Source organism: Rhodamnia argentea, chromosome 4, assembly GCF_020921035.1.
Source record: "Rhodamnia argentea isolate NSW1041297 chromosome 4, ASM2092103v1, whole genome shotgun sequence".
In the NCBI taxonomy this organism is placed as follows: Eukaryota; Viridiplantae; Streptophyta; class Magnoliopsida; order Myrtales; family Myrtaceae; genus Rhodamnia; species Rhodamnia argentea.
Window position 1 is genome coordinate 17,886,854 of NC_063153.1, and position 20,620 is coordinate 17,907,473.

Below are 20,620 nucleotides of genomic sequence, written 5' to 3' on the forward strand. Positions count from 1 at the left end.
CTGGTATCCTAGACATTCCTCTCGAAGCTATTACTTTATTGGCTCATTTCCTTCTAAAATGCAGCATAAGGAAACATGAATTACATTCCAAAATAAGATTTATTCCTGCAGTTTCCTTTCCCATTAGGAAGCATGATCTTTTCAACCTTATCAATTCAAAAGTCTAATGCTAAATTTGCTAGTCACATTTTTCACTTTGCAGGTTTGATGATTGAACATTCCTTGAAATAAACTTGCAAAAATGGAAATCAGATACAATTGCTAGTTTCAAAAAGGCCCCTAATCAATTTGAAGCAAACAAGCATAAATTGAAATCACTTTTTTTTATAGGCGATTCAACATAGCTATAGTGGACATGAAATGTGCCGTTGTCTTGGACATGCTATAATGGCCCCAAGTCAGTCCAAAGGCAGACTGGCAGCTTCACTTCTTTCTTCCACCTAAATAAATCAGCCGCCCTTTCCTGGAGATAGAAAAGAACGGTCGATAATGATAAGTTACGTAACATTTTAATATTCAGTTTAAACAGAAGACTCAAACAAAAGAAAAAATCTTTGGCTAGGTGACTCTTCGAAACAATATTTAGCCCCATAAAACTCAATGAATTTATATACAAAGTTCCTGTGGAATGACCAAATCATTGCAAACACTAACTAATAAAGGAATTTAATTAAGGAAAAATCATAAGAAATATGATACATGGAAAGAGAATCGATGCATCCAAACCCCTTTTCTGGATAAAAAACAAAATGCCACATATAAGAAACCAGCCAGCCTTTGATAGTTGCATCATGACATAATAGTCAATGGAACATCAAATGTACCTAAGAACCTGAATTGTTACCAAATCTGTCTCAGTGGATAACTTTTACATTATTTGCCAATTGCCACTGGGGGACAATGACACACGAAGATTCTAACTGCTATAGCTAAGATATGCAAGCTAGAACTTTTCTTCCAGTTTCTAGCTTTATTGATTCCATAGAAAAGGTTATTTTTTTATTTGGATTCCATGGAAAAGGTTTAAAGCCCAATTTTTTTAGCACTCCACTACTCCAAATATCATGCATCAAGTTCAATATTTGACCTCCTTTCTCTGGTTTATGTACTCATCCACCTGATAATAAGTCAGGGTTCACTAGTCTAAGAAAACAAATGCACAACTATAAAAAATAAAACAATTACCGCTACCCATGGGGTACACTGAAAGTGAAACTGACATGAAGCAATTAAGGATGTGCAGAAACTACAATGGCAAGTTATACTATCCCCAGACATCGTTATCACCTGAAATTATTGGAGGTTGCTAAAATTTCTAACCCAATTTCTAAATTATTAGGTGAGATATGTTAAACAAGCGATGTGAGATACCTTAGACAAAATGTTTACAAGGCCCATAAACCTTGTAGACGAGTAATGTGAGATACTTCAACACCCAATCTCACATGGAAACCGTACTAAGAACGGCAAGTAAAATTGACAGCCAAGGGGACATGCAAAAGAAAATTGGGGCAAAACTGGACTCTAATGACATATTAAAATGTCTAATTTAAAAGCTTAAATTAATAGATACAATGTGGAATAACAAAAAAGAGGCAATACAACCTGGAAATATCTATTAGACCAATGAAACTTTTGGGCTTTAAAAGAGATAAGAGTTCCTTTTTCTCGAGTTTAGAGAAGAAAATGAGAAAATATTATACTGCAGAACATGCATAATACAGTACTTTATAACAATTCATTGAGCAATACCATTAATCCATAGCAAATATAACAAAACTGTACCCACCGGTTGAAGCAAGTACAGTAGTTTTGTTTCTCTTTGTTGGCATACACACAAGACTAACCATACTGATATTGTTTAAATATGAGTAGACTAAGAAAATGTGCCACAACTACCCTTTCATTCACTTCAGATTGCTTCAAAACAGGAAAATGTTTTCATGTAAGAAAACCCCACTTCAGAAGCCAATCTGGGTAGAGTTCCAAGAGTAAGCTCTGATTTTTACCTGTTAGATACCTCATCCTTCCTTAGAGGTTTAGTCTTAAAGCTGTAAGGAGTATAAGATAATGTAAAAGAAGAAATTGTAGATTGAATTCAATGTGGTTGCCTACGGTGTGACATGGAAGACGATCTGTTATATCACTTAGAAAAAAGAGAGATCAAAAGCCTTTGCACAGAGGGCATGAGATAGCTTTGAATCTTTTAAAAAAAAAAACAAACAAACAAAAACAAAAACAAGGGTGGGGGAGGGTGTCACTTGGACTGCTGCACATTAAAAGATAACCGAGGGAAGGTGAAGGTGGTATTCAGATGCGTGGACAACAGAATGTCAAATTTAAAGGGCAATCCACTTGACACTAGCAAGACATCAAGGGGTGTAAATGGGACCAAGCGTTGAAAAACTGTTTTGTGCTATCAATGCGTGTAGAGTTAAATCTATTAGTCTTACATGCTAATGCCAATTGGTTTAGCGAACAAAAAATAAAAATAAAAAATGCTTATGCCAGTAGTGAATTAAATGTATCACTCGACCCACACCATAGCCTTAGATTAAATCATAAAACATGTCCCTGTAAGTCATTAATTCAGCCTGTCCATGATCATAAAAACTCAATTCTTTCATGTTCGTGGACATTACCACGGTACTTGAGCAAAAATGGTTATCCTACAGTACTCATCCACTTTCGACATCACCACCCACTGCACTCCTCTTCTTTGGACCATGCCCCCATGTATCGCTCAAGTACCATGTCTTGCTCAATGTAGTGGTAGCTGTCTTTTCCATGTATTTGACTATTGCACTACCAAAAATTATACTACAGCTTTGCAAGATGTCTTGCCATTTGAAAAGATAACGTACAAGGGTCTCCAATTGGATGAGTGCTAACTAGAATCTCGCACACAACAAAACTACTTCAAGAGAATAAGTGCATGATTCAAAGTCAATAAAGTTGAGCACAATACCCAATAAGTAGTGCAATTTCACAGCCATTTGATTAGCGGATCTTCTTTCCGCACTACTAGAGAACTCCATTTTAACAACTTCATGAGTAGCAGACATGACTTCGTCCTTTGCTTTCATAGAGAGAATGAAGTAATTGGGCCCATGGATGGTGCTCAAATCCACTACCTGAAGTAGGAAAACAAAACAGAGTTTATACAGTTCACATATCAACCAAGAAATTATTATTTCTAAAAAGTACAAAACTTACTATGAGAAACTGACAAGATCTATGGAACGAACATCTATGGAGGGCATAATTCATTCATAAAAATCATGTAAACTAAAGGGAAATAAAAAAGAGCTTAAGGGTGCTAATATAGACTTCCCAGACTTGATTTACCCAAAAAAAAAAAAAAAACACCTTAATATGTAAAAGGCTTTACTCATAGGCAATGCCCGTGATAAGTGCATCAAGATACAATTTCAACTCTATTGAGCACCTCTTTTTCTACGATACATCAGGATGAATAAACAAAGCACAGCCATCTATGAACTGCCTTACAAGACACTTTGATTTTATGATACTAAAGCGACTTACCTGCTGCAACCATGGAACCATGGAGCCCACAGACCTTTGCTCCTTGAAGAGTGAAGCCAAAGTACAAAGAAGGTCACTTGCAGTTTTCTGCGATAAACTATCCAGAACAGGACCAGTTGCATGGACAAGCTCATTCAGAACATGCTTATCACCTAATACCAGAGCTTCAGCATATGCAGATTCGAGGTCACCTTCACGAAGAAAATCCCTGATTTGCTTCCACGCACTATTCTTAGTGGGACCAATTTGTCTAGCATTTGCACATGTATATCCTTTTCTCCGAACGCTAACAATGCTTTGTGCTCCCTGCTCTGAGAATTTATGACAATCCTTACCTAAATGACTCCTGGACAACCTTGTACTGGAAGCCATCCACATATCCTCATCTGGCTTTAAATTTGCTGATTTGCTCCAGTTCCTATCAAGTGGATTGTTATACCCAAATTCGCTCTTCTTCCGAGTCATAATTGAAGGTTGTCTTTGCTGCATATCCATTGATGGCCGGGGGGTACATATAGAGAGTCTTGGAGAATCAATACTTTCATCTTTTCTCATACATTTGGAAACCCCCATAATATCATATCCGTCTTCATGAATAAAGTCCTGAGAAATTCTACCAACAGCAAGCTCTAAAGCAATCACTTTTGACTTTATGAGAGACAAGCTTTCACTCGTGCTGGTTGTGAACACCTGAATATTATCTTCACATGAGCAAGAATGTAGGAGGTTTTTCACTTCTTATAGGCTTCAATACATGCACAAGCATGCTGACACCAATGATAATCAGTGCTTTCAACAGGAGAAAGAGCAATATTAAAAAAGAGAAAGAAAGAAAGAAAGATAGTTCATGACAAAACATGACAATTTTAGAATGGACAAGGCTAAGTGGCTAACTTGGCACATCATGGCAAGTAAATCAGGACAATTAGTTATTTGGAGCATGGTTTCTTATCTAAGAGACGAGAAAATAAGTTTAACTGGTGGTTTAGCCTATGAAATATAGATCATGTTCACTGCATGTACACACACACCAACACATTATAGTAGTTAAAACCTCAAAATATTATTGATTTTGTCACCTGCAAGAGATCCAACAAATTTGACTGTTGCTTCTCTATCGCCGAAAGCTGCTTGTGAATGGAAATCATTTCATTTGCTGCTTTCTGACAACATCCAGACATGGCTGGATAGCTGGATTCTGTCACAGTAGAATCAAGACTTCTGCGATCCTGCATTGTAAATGGATACATGGGTCCTTCGCTACTAACTTCTTCAATAACACGCTGATGACTGGTTCCACGGAAATCAGGAGAACTCTCATCAATACAGCCTTTAGAAACAGTCATGAGCTTGGTCTTGAGACTATCAGCACCAAGATTGGAAACAGAAGAGCACTCTTGTTGGTCATCTATGATGCCATAATCATAAACATCTTCTTGCATGCTTGTGATGTTGGCACTTATTCTCTCTGCTCCATTGGTAAAAAAACTACCATCAGGTTCTTGCTCCTCACAATGTTCGACAGATATCTTTGTGTTTCTGGGAACCGCAATTTCTACATTCCATTCCTCTGGTTTTGGATGTTCTTGCTTCTCTACAAAATTTTGACATGCTTTTCTAGCACTCAACCCAATCCTCTTCTTCACTGAATCTTGACCGACATTTTTTAAGATGACCGCCCGCCCAGATTCACTTGCACTAGTCAAATCACTGAAGTCACCGCCATAATTGTTTTCTGAAATAAATGCATGATTAGACCAATGACAGAAGTGTACACAAAAAGGGCTTATGAAGACAACTTAGACAGAACACTACTTAAAAGTTGTTTCTCCTTACATGACCGAAAGTTAACTTTTCAAATTAACAGATGTCGAAAGCAAAAGCTATGAGAGGTTATCCTGCTTGTGTCTACAGCCAACAGAACTCTGTGTAAAGGTAAACATGTAAAGCCTAAGCTCAGGTGTCAAAACCCTCCATGATAAACATTTGAATGTTCCAACCAACCTAAAATGCAAGGTAACTCTATTTTTAGAGCAAGGACCAGGATCTCGAATTGCTAGGTACATTGTATATACTACTATCCGCGGCTTTCAGGAAAACCACTCAGATTGTCACGCACGTAACGAGACATAAAAGATAGACATTAAAGATCTACTCACTTAGAACAAACAGTTTAAAGCTGTGTTAACTCTCAATATTACCTTACAAGAAACTGCTACCGCGAATAAAAAGACATTCCATATAGATAAAATCTCTGTTAAAATTTGTATGATCTTCATTGAAATCTTGATCCTCCATATAACCTGGTGGTCATTCTTTTGTCTTGAGTCCAAGTAAACCATTCTTTTCTCTTGACTTCACATTAGAAGGCCAAAAGAATTATGTTCGAAGAGATGCAAAGCAAGAACACATGGCAAAAGACAAACGGACTTTTTGAAAAGAAAACATATAAATTCAAACAACTTTTGAAATAATGCCAATTTCTGGTGCCATTGATGCAGAGGCATAGGAAGCAGCAGAAAATACGCAGGATATAAGTACGTATGTTTGACTTCAGCATCTTTAGTTATCCTCTCATGCTCCCTTCTTGCATATTACTAACGCAAAAATGTAACATGAAGTGATAGGCTAAGTAGCACCGGCACCGATATGGGACACGTGACACGACATGACATGACACATCTACTCATCATTTCTCAAAAATAGAGAATTCCGACACATAGGGACACGTTGTATATTAAATGTATATTTTCATGTAGATATGATAAAAATATCAACGGTGAGTTTCTTCTTCTTCTTCTTCTTCTATTAGGGATTCACGATTAGATTTTTTTGGAGCTAGCTAGGTACGTTAATTTTGGGATGACTAGGTATGTGACTTAAAGTATTTATATTTCTGATAGATTTACATTTTGACCCCTAATTTATGAAAATATTTAAAATTGACCCATTGTGAGTCGAAATGGCGTTTCGAGATACTGGACTCACGTGTCATTGGTGTGTCCGGAGAGTTGACCACATGTCGATCACATGTTGGAGAGTTTCGGAGTGTGTCCGACAAGACATGACATGACACGACATGGAGGCCTCCGGAGAGTGTCGGTGCTTCCTAGGTGATAGGCATTGGAATGGTCTTACGCATGCATTCTCCAAAATTAGAAGTGAAGGAAAAAAGAAAAAGCACAATACAACAACGCTGACCAGGTATGGTTGTCCAAACATATGTAAATAGTAAAGTGTATGGCTACCTTACCTTTCAGGGCAGCTTAAGAAAAAATTGGGAGACAAAAGGGGATACACATCTACCTAGTGTACATTATCTCCATGGCATGACATAAAACCTAGGCTACTTGTGAACTTAAGTTAAACCAACTAAGAAGACAAATCAAAACTTGATTAGCAAGGACAAAGAAACGATTGAACCTCGAAATTCACTATCATCAAGGCTATATGCATGTCCTAGAATGATGGTGCAACCTCTTGCAGATGATTTGTAAAAGAACGATCAATTCATTTTGTTTCATTACATATGTACCCGCATACGCCTTACCAAAGAAACAATATTAGTTGAATAAGAAACATAAGCAGAACAGTGCAAAGTCAGGCCACACAGTTTACATCAGTTCATACTTTCTTGTTTCTAGAGGTAGATCAAACCTATGGATTTTTAATCACATGAGTATATAGCCAACATCTATCCACAAAATTATTAGTACCAAAAAACGAAAGAAAAATAGTCTGAACCTTTGACAGAAGATCCACACTCTGATGGTTCAGGATGATCCTGACCAGGAATATTTCTCCAGCAATGTAGTGCTTGCAAAACTGTGTCTCTCACTGGTTTAACCTAATTGAAATAATAACTACTCAGATATGATCAGGAAATCTTTGTTGCAGGAACACAAGAAGAGTTATCTTAATGAGAAACCTTATCAAAACGACATGCTTCGAGGGATCGTACGCAGGACACCTTAAAAGTTCCCAAGAAACATCCACCACTCGAAGCAATTTCTGCTAATGCTAAGGAAGCAGCTTTACGCGTAGCCCAATCACCACTTTTTAATGCTTCTTGAATACTAGTTAGTGCAGCAGACAAACCATTTACTGTTGCAGCACCGCCTGCCTGGAAGAGAGTTAGCTTCTCTCAAGAGAATTCCTTCGCGTACCATAAGAATATGTAAACAAAAAGTAGATTTAACCTATCTGTAGAATGATATTTAAGCCTAATATAGGTCAAAAGGAAATGCACAGGCATCATCTCCCTCTGTGAGTTGCAACTCAAAAATAAACATCCGTCCCCAAGTTGTGCAATGTATGATGAAGGAAATGCTGGTCTTTCCCCCTTCTGTAAATATCGATTTGCTAATGAGAAAAAATAGTGTACGTCAAGAACAATCCCCAAAAAGCAGCAGAATACAAGATACACAGAAAATTCAATATCATGCACTCAGACCTGACTAAGGCAATTTACCACAAGAACTATCCAAACTGACAGACTGTCCTCTTCATAGCTAGCCATATGACATTCAAAAGCAAAAAGAGCCACGCTAGCACACACTAATGCACATCTTAAGCATGTGCATTTGTAACCTTTATGGTGATTGAATCTTTTGTCTAACACGGTTAGCTGAATGATGCGAGATCCCAGAAAACCTCAAAATCATACCATTAACAAAACGTGGCAAGTTTCACACTGTCAAAATCTACGTAAAATTACCTGAATGATACTTCTATTTAGCTCAATGACTGCTGCTTTGGCCATGAAATGGGGGTTCCTGAGCAACTTTGTTGTTCGAGTCAAGATGCGCTGTAGAATTAATGCTGGAGGGTCGCTGGTACTGTCAATGATCCTTGCTAAACACAAGGCTGAACCTGACTGCACCTGCTTATTCTGTTCGCCCAGGGATTCAAAAAGCGGCCTCACCAGTGTAACAAAAGTCTGACCTCTCTCGCCTGGGTGGTTAGTTAATGATGAAGCCAAAACACCCATCGTCTGCACACAAGCATCCCTCACACCCGAATCCGGGTCCTTGAGCCGTTTAACAATGCTAGAGACCATCTTAACAAGATATGGCTCAATGAGACCCTCGTGGGATTTTACCAATGTCCCCATCAGCCGTATACATTCCCTTCTAATAGCACATTTTTGTTCAGAATCAGTGTCCAGTATGCAAGACAGAAATGGGGCTATAGTGTCCGGATTTAAGCCCTCAGCGGCCTTTTCCAATTCGTCAACTCCAATTTGCTGTGTATCTCTATCTGCAAGCTTGTTAAGGGCAAGAACCACCTTCTGCTTCAGCTCAAAGATAATCTGTTGGGTAGTTGCCCTACCGGATCCTCTCCCTCTTATGGACGCCTGGTTCTTCATCCTACCAAGAAACGGAGAGTAAGCACCTAATCTGCAGAAGCCAGAATCACGTCTTGCAACATAGTCGATTGGCTAAGAGCGATTTTCACAGCATTTGGACAAGGACTTGGTGCACTTAAGGCTACGGTGAACCTTTGCCTGTGAAGACACCATATTGATCCTATCATGCAAAAAAGATTGGATAGGAGTTAAAAGAAGAATAAAGAAGTAACTGCAATATCTCAAAAGTTTTCCGCTGTTCTTAAAACTTTCAAAGAAACAAGCAAGCAACTTCAGCAAAGTTAAGGGAAGCTCATCTTAGTAATCCATACGGTGCAAAATACTATCAGCAGGGCACATCCGACAGCAGTTATTGCTTATATCGAATGGGTGTACACCACAAAAGGGTATAAAACAAGTCAGGCCCAGACAAATTTGAATCTCCTGCTCCCAGAGAAAGGAATTCAAATAACCAGTTTAGACTGGAATGGAGGGTGCTAACCAAAGGGAAGCCTTATGGGTCGCAATCGGACTTATAAAGAGTTTTCCATGAAATTGTCAGACTCGGACAAGAGAAACCACAAGAAAAGGCAGAGAAAGAAGAAGAAGAAAGGAAATGATTCAAACGGTGAATGAAGCCAACTTCTTGGGTGGTGCAAGCGAGACAATGGAAGCAGAAACGAATAAGGCGCTACGTACCAGTTCAACGACGAGCGAGCGAGCGACGAGGAAAGGGGTAGGGTACAAGGAAAGGAAGAGGAGAAGCGCACAACCAAGTCTAAGTGAAGGAAGCATTCATCGCATTTCAAATTCACAGAAGTTGCGGATCCTACCAGCAAAAGAAACGGGGACGAATCTCAATGCGGCGAGACTGAGAATCCAAATCTCCTACTCCGAGATCGACACCTTATTTTTCTCTTGTTACGAGTATTTTAAAGATTTGATTTTGCTTGAAATTTCGCGCTCTCACACTCCCATGGCGATTTGAACGACGGGGGGAGCGTCTTCAACTTCATCGTGGGCCGGAGCTTGCCTCGGCTTTTGGGCCCCCTTCTCTCTTTTTGTTTCTCACTTCAAAGTTTCAAACTCTCACTTTTGCTTTTTTCATCCACCTTTTTCTGTTCATTCCGCATATTACCATATATATATATATATAAGACTAATAACTTGTATTAAAATTCACTTGTTCGATTTGTCTTAAGAGATATCCCATTCGCTATCTATCGAACAAATTCATGACTGATTTGAGTAAGTTTCCCCTTCATGTTGGACATGAATTTTCTACATTACATGTCTAGTTAATGGCGCTCGTAAAAGGCATAGTTTACTACGATTGAATATAATTCAATGGCGAGCATTAACGATTCACTTTTCCTCATGCTGAAAATATACTGACTTCTTTGGATTTTCTTACGAATTGCTAATTGATTCAGAAGTTGACTAACGAGTAAAAAGATGGTACTATACTGCAATATTCTGTGTGCCCGTAGACATTCATCTAGTTATAAGGGCTAATATCCTCCGATATTATAGAAAACTAAAATTTACAAAACCAGCGAGAAGGAAATTCATCGAAAGTGAGTTTTTGATCGTGAACATGAATGTTTGGCATAGGAAATAGAAACATACTTACTCATTGGGAACCATGCGAAAGGGGTACGTAAATATATACATTCAGTTTGTACTTTCAATACGCATCACAAGAAAATCAAACGCAGACAAAGGTGGAAAAAAACAAATGACGGCACTTTCTTTTTTTGTTGGAACTTCAAATCGCACTCACAGGAGTTTTAAGTTAAAACATAGGACGGGCATCCCTCAAAATTTCTTGTATTGAAATAGTGTAAGGTACCCCCAACCAACACAGTAACTCCAATGCCATCTTTTCTACAATAGTCAATGCATGAAATTTTACTCGCAATGATTTGGCTATTTCATTCTAGCTAAAAATGGGGAGTTCTTCTATCAACCCAACAAAATGGAGCAATCAAGTAAATCAAGAAGGTGCAGCACTATTGTGCCTCATCCATGGGATCGTTCTGATTACAAGATTGAGATCTCAAGTTCTTGTCATCACGCCTTGATTCATCTGAGTCACTTGATCTAGACACGGAATCTTCAAGAGCCTCGAGAAAAGAAAGAACAGTAAACTTGTCTGCAAGAAGAGAGGACACATTATCTAAGTGCCTGTACAACTGAAAGAGGAGGCAGATATCAAATCAAGTCACGACTGAATTTCATGCAAATCCAAATTCACATGTCCTTCACATAGGCAAAGCTTTTTTTGCCTTAACACTCCTTCAAAAGTCTGATCAACAAATAAATAAAAAAGAAAGGACGAAACTGCTCCAACACACATAGATCAGACCTGGAGGATCAGAACAAACTGTATCTAATTATGCATGCACAAGTAGAAGAGGATATGGCTTTCACAACTTGATATGACTGTCTCAAAACCTAAATATCCAAAAATTTTCCCTCTTTCACAAAAGCCAAAACTTAGGACAAATTGATAGGGCACTAGTCAACTAAAGTGGAAATAACATTTTCCGAAACACTTTGAAAATGAAAGAATTACAGATTTTAATAAAGTCAAAGCACATTAAAAAGAAGCTCAACAAATTGCCTTATTAAGGCACCTTTAACAGTTTCGTAAGGTAGTGTTATGCAAATATTGGCGTCCAGAAGTAGGGAATTTACTTTTTCTTAACATGGCCAAAACGTTTTGTCTAACTATTCTTCCATCCTATATCCCTCAAACTCAAAGAACCCAAGCAAATTCTAGATGAGCTGCAACTAAAAACGTGAGGTGAAACAACCTGCACTTTGCGTTAACTTCAACATGGAGTTAGACCAAAAGTTCCCTACAGGAGTACTTACATTTGGTTGAGTCAATCCCAAACTGAGACAGATCTATCTGTCCTGTACGAAGCACCTGTGATCAAGAACACGAGAATCAACTACATTTCGATAATCTCCTGAAAGCGTCTGAACTGACGAAAAATACTCCAAAATTCTCACGTAAGAGAAGGAATCCACTTGTTGGCGAAAAGGAGGACTCTGAAACAGCTCCAGAATTTCCTCAGCAGACCACTGCCCCTGCAAACTCATGACAGTCACAAGAGGTGTCTAAACAGAAAAAGAGAACAAAGAAGCAACATGTAAGGATCACAAGTACCTCAGGTAAGTATGAAGCTAACCGCTGTTCCACTGGCAATGTGCCTATCAATGGCATGATCAAGTCTGGCTTCAAAATGTCCCCAAGCCCGAACCCTATCGTGATAAAGCAAGAAATGACAGGTTCTAAATTATCAAGACAAGACGAGATAAGGGTTTGTGTCAGGCCTTTGTATGCTGTTGCACATATTAACCCAATCAAAATTCTAAACAAGGTGCCAATATAGACAGCCTGGCAGAGAAAATAAACATAAAGCTGTCAAAGGGCAGAACTCACTGACTGATCCACTAGTTACATGACTAAGGGTGGGTTTGGTTCGACTTTGCAAATGGGCTTTGGGGAAATGCAAATACCTTTAGCCTAAGGGGCTTTGGAGAAATGCAAATAACGTTTGGTAAAAATACTTTAAAAGCAACTTTGGCCTAACTAGTGTTTGGCAAGAAAAATTTGTAAATGAGCTTTCTTACAATATTTCTTTTTAAACAAAATATAATTAAAAAATATAAAAAGGAAAATCAAACCTAGGGCAAAGGCCGGTGGCCACTGGCAAGCCAGATTTGGTGCCGACGACGGTCAACTGAGGCCGCCAGGGGTCAGGCAACCTCCAGCGATGGTCGCCTGGGCCATGTGACACTAGGCGGCCGTCACCGGGGGGTCGGGTGACCCCCGGCTAAGGTTGCCTGGGTCACACGACCCCCAACAGTCATCGCTTGGGCTCATGCTGCCCAGGCGATGGCCGTTGGGGGTCACGCCGCCCCAGGCAGCCCTCGCCGGGGGTCCCACGACCCTTGGCGGCCACGGGCGCAGCCTCCGGCCTGCCAGATCTAGCTCGCCGGCAGCCTCGGGTTTCATTTTATTTTATTTTATTTTCATTTTTTATATAAAAAATAAGGGACAAAATCGGAATTTGAAAGAAAAAGTGAGGATATTTTTTGAAGAAAAAATCCTTACTCAGCATTCCCAAGGCCACCTTTCATCCCAAAGCCCATTGAGAATGGTTGCCAAACGCCCTACATTTTCCCCAATGCACATTGGAAAAGCTGAACCAAACCCACCCTAAGTGGTTAAGTACCATAAGTTAAGTAGCCAGACTGCCTTCCTCCACCCTAACTTTCTGATACAATATCCAAAAGCAGGGACTTAACTTAAAAGGAGTATAGGATTAACTTTTGCAAATATCAGCTTATTGTTCAGTCTCTTTCCAGAAAGAAACACAGGTAACCCAAATTAAAAATACTAAATCTTAGCGTAAATTTCAGAAATGACGGATGCAATGGCCGCAAACAAAAAGTACCACATCAAACACTATAGCTGACTTTCTACTTGTAAGGACCATTAGAGCTGTTAGCACAAATAACTTTCACTGACAAGTCATAAGGGGGAAAAACATTCACCTCCATCTGGATCTCCAGCATTATCTGCAGATCATGAACGGATATAAGAGCTCATAGCAACAAGAAGAATAAGGAAAACAAAAACCCCAGGAAAACTTGTTTAAGGACAGATCCTACACCTCCAGGTTCAATGCTACTGAGAATTCTTTGCAAGTCTTCCAATTTCACTGGTCCAGCAGAGGAGCTAACATCACTAATTGCTTCAGCACCCAAACTGGGACCAACCAAGTTTCCAGCTCTGTAAATGATAAATGTAAGCTACATAAAACCAATCACAAACAAAGATCCAGCAAGGGTAGCTTGATCAGCCTTACTGAACTCCTTTTAGTACAGCAGGAAGATACAAAGCATGGACAGCTTACCTTGATGAGATGTCATCTTCAACCATATCCTCAGAGTCTTGAAGAGGAACAGATTCCTCAGGCCCATCTTCAGCAGGGAGCTCTATCATACAGAGAAGGCATTAATTTACTTTCTTAATAATTACCAAGAAATCTGTAGAATCGGACAAATTGATTCTCTGAGAAGAATTGATCAAAAAGGACTAACGATTTACGAAATGCATAGTGCTCGCATAGAAAGAAAATAAATCCAAGCAGTTAGGGAGCGGATGCTGACATTTACTCAAACCGCAGCATGTAAATACCATACACACACTTTACATGAGAACTCAGTTGCCCGAAAATGTGTAAGATAAGTAGTTAGGTGGAGAGCAATGCCACCTATAGGCAAACCAAGGGCACCACCATATGGCATTATTTCATCATCTAAAATGTAACTACACGACTTTGGCAATGCTCTCAGCAAAACCGTTATTAGATGATGCCAATAAAAAGTAAATCGAGGGTTGAGACATGTTCATGCCATTTTAAAGCTGGCTACACACATGTAGAACCTAAGAACAATTAAAGATGGAAAGAAGAGAGGAAAGAGGAGAAGGAGATCTTGGTTTGAATTAAAATCAAGGCTAGAGCGTACAGGAACAAGATAAAATGTGAGGGATTTCTCTTGCCATGGTTACAGCCACTGTCCAGTTCCATCAATTGATCAAAGAAGTACCCCGTAATTTATAGTGGTCACTAGAACTACGTGATTAATCACTAAATATAGACACATATTCTGTATCATACTCTGGGATATGAAATTAAAGATAAATTAACCTATAAAGATTAAGTAACTAAGGTCCCTGAAGCCAACAGTTAACCACAGCCTTACATTAATATATATTGCCAACTCAACTAGCCCATTAAATTTTGTTTCATAATGCAGAAAAATCTATATTTCAAGAGAAATGAGCAAATCCGAATATCCAGGTAGAGGCCAATCGCCAGTGTAGTCAAAGCCAAAAGACACACTTCAGGCACTAGGCCACAAAACGCCTCAGGCCAAAAGTGCAAAAAAAAAAAAAAAAGTGCTCGCCTGAGTGAAGCAAGCACATTAATTAAAAGTTATAAGTAATAACAGTTTTTAACAGAGATGAACATTTCAACTATATCAATTTAATAGTAAAATAATGTCTACCAGAAAAATATACATTCACTATTGGTATCGAAAAAAAGATCGAAAAACATAGCTCAGTAACAACAAAAGGAAAGGAAAATAAACTGAGCAGAGAAGCTAGAGAAAGAAAGAGAATCAAACACACAAGAAAAGTGAGAGTTGGGGTACTGTGACTTTGGTCTTTTCTTCTGGTGACTATGCTATAGGCTGTAGCAGTGGAGACAGGTTCCAGCTTTCTATTCAAGTCGAAAAATTCTTTAGTCTTAAAAGTACTTTCTTGACCATTCACTACGGCTGAACCTTTTCCCAAAATCTGTCTTAAAAAGTCTTTGGTATGAAAATAACATTTTTTAGCCTGTTTTGGGTCAGGCGAGGGCAGCAAAGCTTTGTGCCTGATGGCTTAAGTGCAAAAGGCACTCAACTTGGTGAATGCACATCGCTTTGCATTCTCAGAAGCCAAAACCTGACACACTGACTTGCTTGACTGCCTAGGTGCTCACCTTTTGCACCTTTGACGACACTACCAGTCCCCGTCGCTTTCTTGCTTTCATGAGCAAATGTGCATCGCTTTGCATTCTTAGAAACGAAAAGCTGATGCCCACCTCGCCTGATCGAGCAGACGCTCACCTTTTACGTCTTTGACTACACTGCCAATCACTGGTTCTTGTTTTACTCCCCCCTCTATCCAGAATATATACTCTACAACAAACTAAGGCCTCCAGGAATTTACTATATTTGGTAGGGGTGATTAGAAAGGAAAAGAAGCGATTCAAATAATTATGAGGGAAGAAAAATAATTTGAAATGTTTGAGCTACAGTGTTGTTTGAATGCTCGTGAGGGAAAGAACATAAAGAATGTGACATGAATATCCTGCTATGTTTTTGGAATAAATGTAAATATAAGTGAGAAAGAAGAAAAGGTTTGTTTATCAATATACAACTTGCCTTCATACCCCTCCATATTTGAATGGATTTTGAGGGATTAAAATGTACAAAAAATAGCTTAACAGATTCCCCATTATTTTCATAATCCTTTCTAATCCTTTCTCTAATTTTATTTCCCTCTTTCTCCTTCCCTCCAAACAAGATTGTCTTTTCCTAATCCTTTCTCTTCCCTCCTCATCCCTCCGTTTGCCTGAACTTAAAAGAAAAAGCTTTTCCCTACTTTTTACTGTCTCTTAAAAACTAGCATAGAGACCAATGCAATGCTCAAGACTTATATCTATTTCTTCCTTATCAATTGATTACCTGAAAATTTTCAAGAAATATGTCTTTATTGTTCATTATTTATTGACAATTTTTCGATACACTATTTACTTGTAATTTTATACGTAATTAGAATTACCTCACTAAAAGTTAAAAGCAAAATATCTCTCTAGTCTTCATGCATTTTGATACAACGTGGTGAATATGGAGATACTCGCAATTCTCCATTTCAAACTAGTTCGATTACTACTGTTATTCATACGCTATATATTTTTTTCTTTTCAACGAACAACACTGTTTATACTAAACAATATTATTTAATTGACTCGAGGACCTAGTCGTCACAGTAAAGACAATGTTGAGGAAATCGACCGAATAAGAAAGAACTGGTCAGGATAGGCCTAAGGAAGGATCAAACCCCTCCCAAACGTTTCACTTCACTCAAGTTACTCCTACCAGACTCCCCTTAACAGTTGAGTCCTATAATCTATTAACAGGCAATAACAACTTGTCATAAATATCCCACATTTAATGGCAGAATACAAGTTTATCTATATAGATTTCAACTAAAATATCAAAAGAACATTATGTATCATTCTACACGTGCATACATTGAAAATCCCAGGTTTTTCACGTTAAATAAATTCAGAGTGTGAAAGCAGCAAAATCTGAAAAACGAAAAATGTTTAAAGAAAAAACAGAAGTCACTCCAAATAGACCAACCCTTCGATAGGGACACCATTATACCAAGCCCTAGCTCCTTTTCTTTCTATCTCCAACTGCAATAACGCCTGATCACATAATGTCTAACAATACACTAACTCACAAATTTTTCAGATAAAAAATGTCAAATCTAATTTTGTAGCCATGGATTATGGATGTTGACATCCATAAGCTGATACTATTGTTTCACGGAGATGACATTGTCAAAGGTTTACAATCAGAAACCTCAAGAACAGTTAATATAGGACCAAGGGCTTGCCCAACCGGTCACATTTAGAGAGGTCCATATGTACCCACATATATATTGTCTTGGGGCTAGTAATAACTGCAAAATAAAGCTAGATAGATACTAATATAGAAAATCTGGACTAGCAAAGCACATACCAATCGGTTGGTTGATGTAGAAGTTGACAGAGTTACATAATTGTTCATCAACTTCAGCATTTAGCTCCTGAAAGCAAAAGTAATCCATGCTCATCTAAAGAAATTGTGAATTTTCATGATGGGTTATTGTAGAAAGAAAGAAATGACATTAAGGAACCTGCATCCAAAAGAAGAACTTCCTGTCATCGCTATTGAACTTCAAGATGTAAACCCTCCCTGAAGCTTGATTTACCTAACATGTCGTACCAGAAAGAGTATAAGACTACTGCATAACAAAGTCATCAAACATTCTATATTACAAATGTAATGAGAAAAGCCTCCACACACAAGAATCCCTGCGTTGCAATGTCTGGGGAGGGTCAACTGCACCCAGACGAACTGCCGTATTCTAAAGAAGCAGCCCCTTTTCAATACTGGGGGCAGCCTTAATCATTGCACAAAGGTGCGGCCTTCAACCAAATTACAGCTTTTAAAAAGAGGGGCAAAGGGGGAAGGAAGGAGGCGGAGGAGGAGTAGGAGTACTTGAAAAAGGTTAAGAGAACTAGAATACCTTCTCAAACACTGCTTCCTCTGGAAAAATAATCTGATCCTAAGATACACTTCGTCAAGAAACTTCAAAAAACGAATAGACAGACCATGGACGAATAGCAACCATGTAATGACAATGCTGAAGACTAAAGTGACGAAGACAAACAAAGGAAGAAAACGGATGAAAAGGAATCGGCACACATGAAACTATGAGCTAATTATCAATTAATGACGGGATTTCCTGGTTTGGTTGTTATAGGCAAAAAAGTCACACAGAACATGGGTGCAACCTATAAAACTCTCTTTCCAGATAAACTTCCATAGACAATATCCTCACAGCCAACAGCATGTGCAAACGGAAAGCAATTACCGTTCACAGTTATTTCACCCAAGACACACCAAGAGCTGACTATTTGTTAATCTACTCAACCGTCCAGTGCATTATGCCTGCTCTGCTGTTTTTACTGAACCCGTCGCTAAAACTTCACAGAGAACTGCCAATAGCCTCTGAAATTTGTCGATACTGTGGAAACAGCATTATGAAGATCTAACTGTCATTAATGAGATGATTTTTTCACACACAGGACTGTCTCACTGTACAGTAAACAGATTTAAGTCTTCAGTTCACCTTTCCATTTATGTCCTTTTTTCATGACTCAATAAACTACTAAAATTAATGACAAGACACTGCCAAACATTACCATTAGCTATAAAAAGTGCCAGCTGTAGCAATAGTCTTTGTTAACTTCAAATTCTCACTTCCTTCCTTACTTGGTAGAGAAGCATTGCTTAGGCAAACCATTATAATGTAACCGTACACTTCTGCATAATAAACACTTCAAATTCATTATTGAAAACAAGGAATTCCTTCAATATGTCCAATCTTTCCAGCAGAGATGCAGATAGAGCATTCACTCTGGCAACAACGACATGATGTTGGCGCTTCCAACAAGATCTGGGATCTGGATATACCAAAGAAATGATACACTTGCTCAAGAAGAATGAACCAAAATCTGCATAAAACGTTTCTACATGATGTGTACATTTTCATGACAAAATGACCAAAGTAATGCTATTCCACACTCCTTACTGCAGTCAGCAGCCATCAACATTTAAAAGTCTCTCCTCGCTTTCTTCTTATTATTTCTCTACCCATCCCAGTTTAGGAGAGAAAATTCCCTTGGCACTAAAATGAATACTACGGAGCAAACAACGCACCACCAAAATGTTCGTCCAAAAGATCAAGAGGTGAGTAAAAACACCTCTGCAGACTAGTTTCTGAGATGATCTCGGTGTTCGAGGCCAGCGGGCAATGAATTCGTGAATATTAATATACTTTAGACAGTGGAAAGATCATAAGTAACCAACTCCAACATTGCCCCGTGTGCCGGATGTGCGCAATCACGTGTACAGCATGCACGTACGTATGAACCAATAACATAGGCAGGTACCTTCTGAAAATCGCCGAAAGCCGTAAACGGAGAACTAGATGAGCCAATTGAGATTAGAATTGCCTTGACAAATGTACCTAAACGGGTCATGAACTCACAAGCTAAATGATGTAACTGCATGAAGATGAGCGCAGGGGGCCATATGGGCAATCCAAAAGATTCGAATGCAAGCATCAGACGAGGGGAAAATAACCAAACTGGATCAATCACAGGGCATGCCAAAGTTCCTAAAGACCCACTAACAAATTCTTCACCACGGTACATGAGAATACCAATTTAGGTATAGCTCACTACATGTAAATCAAAAACAGGACAGGATACGTCTTCGAGGACGTCCTGAGCGCGATCAAACCACTGAAAATGCGTCAGTCCCTCTTCACCCTGACACACACAAAAAAAAAAAAAAAAAAAAGACGCCAATTTGAACAACTATAAGCAAATGATCTGGTGAAAGACAAAGCAGAATACATACCCTGGTTATGCGAACGAGGCCTTTACGAGCATCGGGGACAACTGTTGTCCCCTCGAGGTGCATCTTACCGGCGCGAAACTCCAGCATCCTGACCAGTAATCAAGTGTTAGTCAGAGAGACGCCGCCAAATCACCAAGGCCAAAAGGAAAGAGCAAAAAGAACGAACTTTGGTTGACAGAAGAGGGATATACGGCCAAAGGAATGCTGATTAGGGCTCAAATAGATTGGAGAGCAGATTTATTGTTTTCCGATGGTCGAATTGAGAGAGAGATGGAAAATGGCCTGCCGGCATACCGTTTGCATCTTAAATACGAGCGTGGCGACTTTCTTTTTTATTATTCTTTTTGGGCTTTTACCCTTTTTTTTTTTTTTTTTTTTTTTGCACTTTGGACTGTTATGCTAAAACATCTCCAGTATTTTTTTTAAAATATAAAAACCTACGGATTTTTTATATTTAAGGTCGCCCTAACTTTTTTTTTTTTTTTGGTCCAAAGGTCGCCCTAATTTTTCGTTCGAAACGTCGCCCTAATTAAACAGCTAAACATTTAACAGTAAGGCTTCATCATAGATGTCTAAACATGGCTAATTAGGGAAAAAGCTCATTCAAAATCAAATCCCTAATGATGAAATTGCAAAGCATCCTTCTTTTCTAACATCTGTCAATTGAAATTGCATGCCCTCAGCAGCCGTGGAAATAATTTCTCTCGAATCTTGAGTTTCAAAATGTGAATGGATTGCCTTCTGTAATGAGATTAATTTGATATAAAAAAAAAATTGATCTAAAGCATCTCGTGGCTACAGTGCAACAAAGAAAGAGGTTAAGTTGAAACATCAGATTATTAATATTCAAAATTGCTGCAAAAGAGACAAGGTTGTGATACATGTACTTAG

General features: G+C 38.7%; 2 protein-coding genes across 9 annotated transcripts; both read right to left on the reverse strand.

Annotated features, from left to right (window-relative positions):
• Window positions 1-208: 208 nt before the first annotated feature.
• Window positions 209-9,879, reverse strand: LOC115744608 (TORTIFOLIA1-like protein 2). 6 transcript variants are annotated; one of them, XM_030679868.2, is made up of 8 exons: window positions 9,593-9,877; window positions 8,264-9,052; window positions 7,475-7,669; window positions 7,291-7,393; window positions 4,626-5,281; window positions 3,547-4,236; window positions 2,969-3,134; window positions 209-463 (listed from the first exon to the last, which is right to left on the reverse strand). In XM_030679868.2, the coding sequence occupies exons 2-8, from the start codon at window positions 8,912-8,914 to the stop codon at window positions 450-452; spliced, it is 2,475 nt and encodes an 824-aa protein (XP_030535728.1). In that variant the 5' UTR covers window positions 8,915-9,052; window positions 9,593-9,877; the 3' UTR covers window positions 209-449. The 6 variants fall into 6 exon arrangements, with proteins under 6 accessions (XP_030535728.1, XP_030535725.1, XP_030535726.1 ...); XM_030679865.2 differs by having other exon boundaries at window positions 8,264-9,074; XM_030679866.2 differs by having other exon boundaries at window positions 9,537-9,877.
• Window positions 9,880-10,707: 828 nt separating this feature from the next.
• LOC115744548 (26S proteasome regulatory subunit RPN13) lies at window positions 10,708-20,040 on the reverse strand. 3 transcript variants are annotated; one of them, XM_030679781.2, is made up of 13 exons: window positions 19,896-20,040; window positions 19,730-19,817; window positions 19,579-19,638; window positions 17,829-17,867; window positions 17,436-17,510; window positions 17,279-17,345; window positions 13,828-13,909; window positions 13,585-13,703; window positions 13,466-13,489; window positions 12,072-12,166; window positions 11,915-11,992; window positions 11,774-11,828; window positions 10,708-11,048 (listed from the first exon to the last, which is right to left on the reverse strand). In XM_030679781.2, the coding sequence occupies exons 2-13, from the start codon at window positions 19,814-19,816 to the stop codon at window positions 10,906-10,908; spliced, it is 924 nt and encodes a 307-aa protein (XP_030535641.1). In that variant the 5' UTR covers window position 19,817; window positions 19,896-20,040; the 3' UTR covers window positions 10,708-10,905. The 3 variants fall into 3 exon arrangements, with proteins under 3 accessions (XP_030535641.1, XP_048133576.1, XP_048133577.1); XM_048277619.1 differs by lacking the exon at window positions 19,896-20,040 and having other exon boundaries at window positions 19,730-19,877; XM_048277620.1 differs by lacking the exon at window positions 19,896-20,040 and having other exon boundaries at window positions 11,020-11,088; window positions 19,730-19,877.
• Window positions 20,041-20,620: the final 580 nt, after the last annotated feature.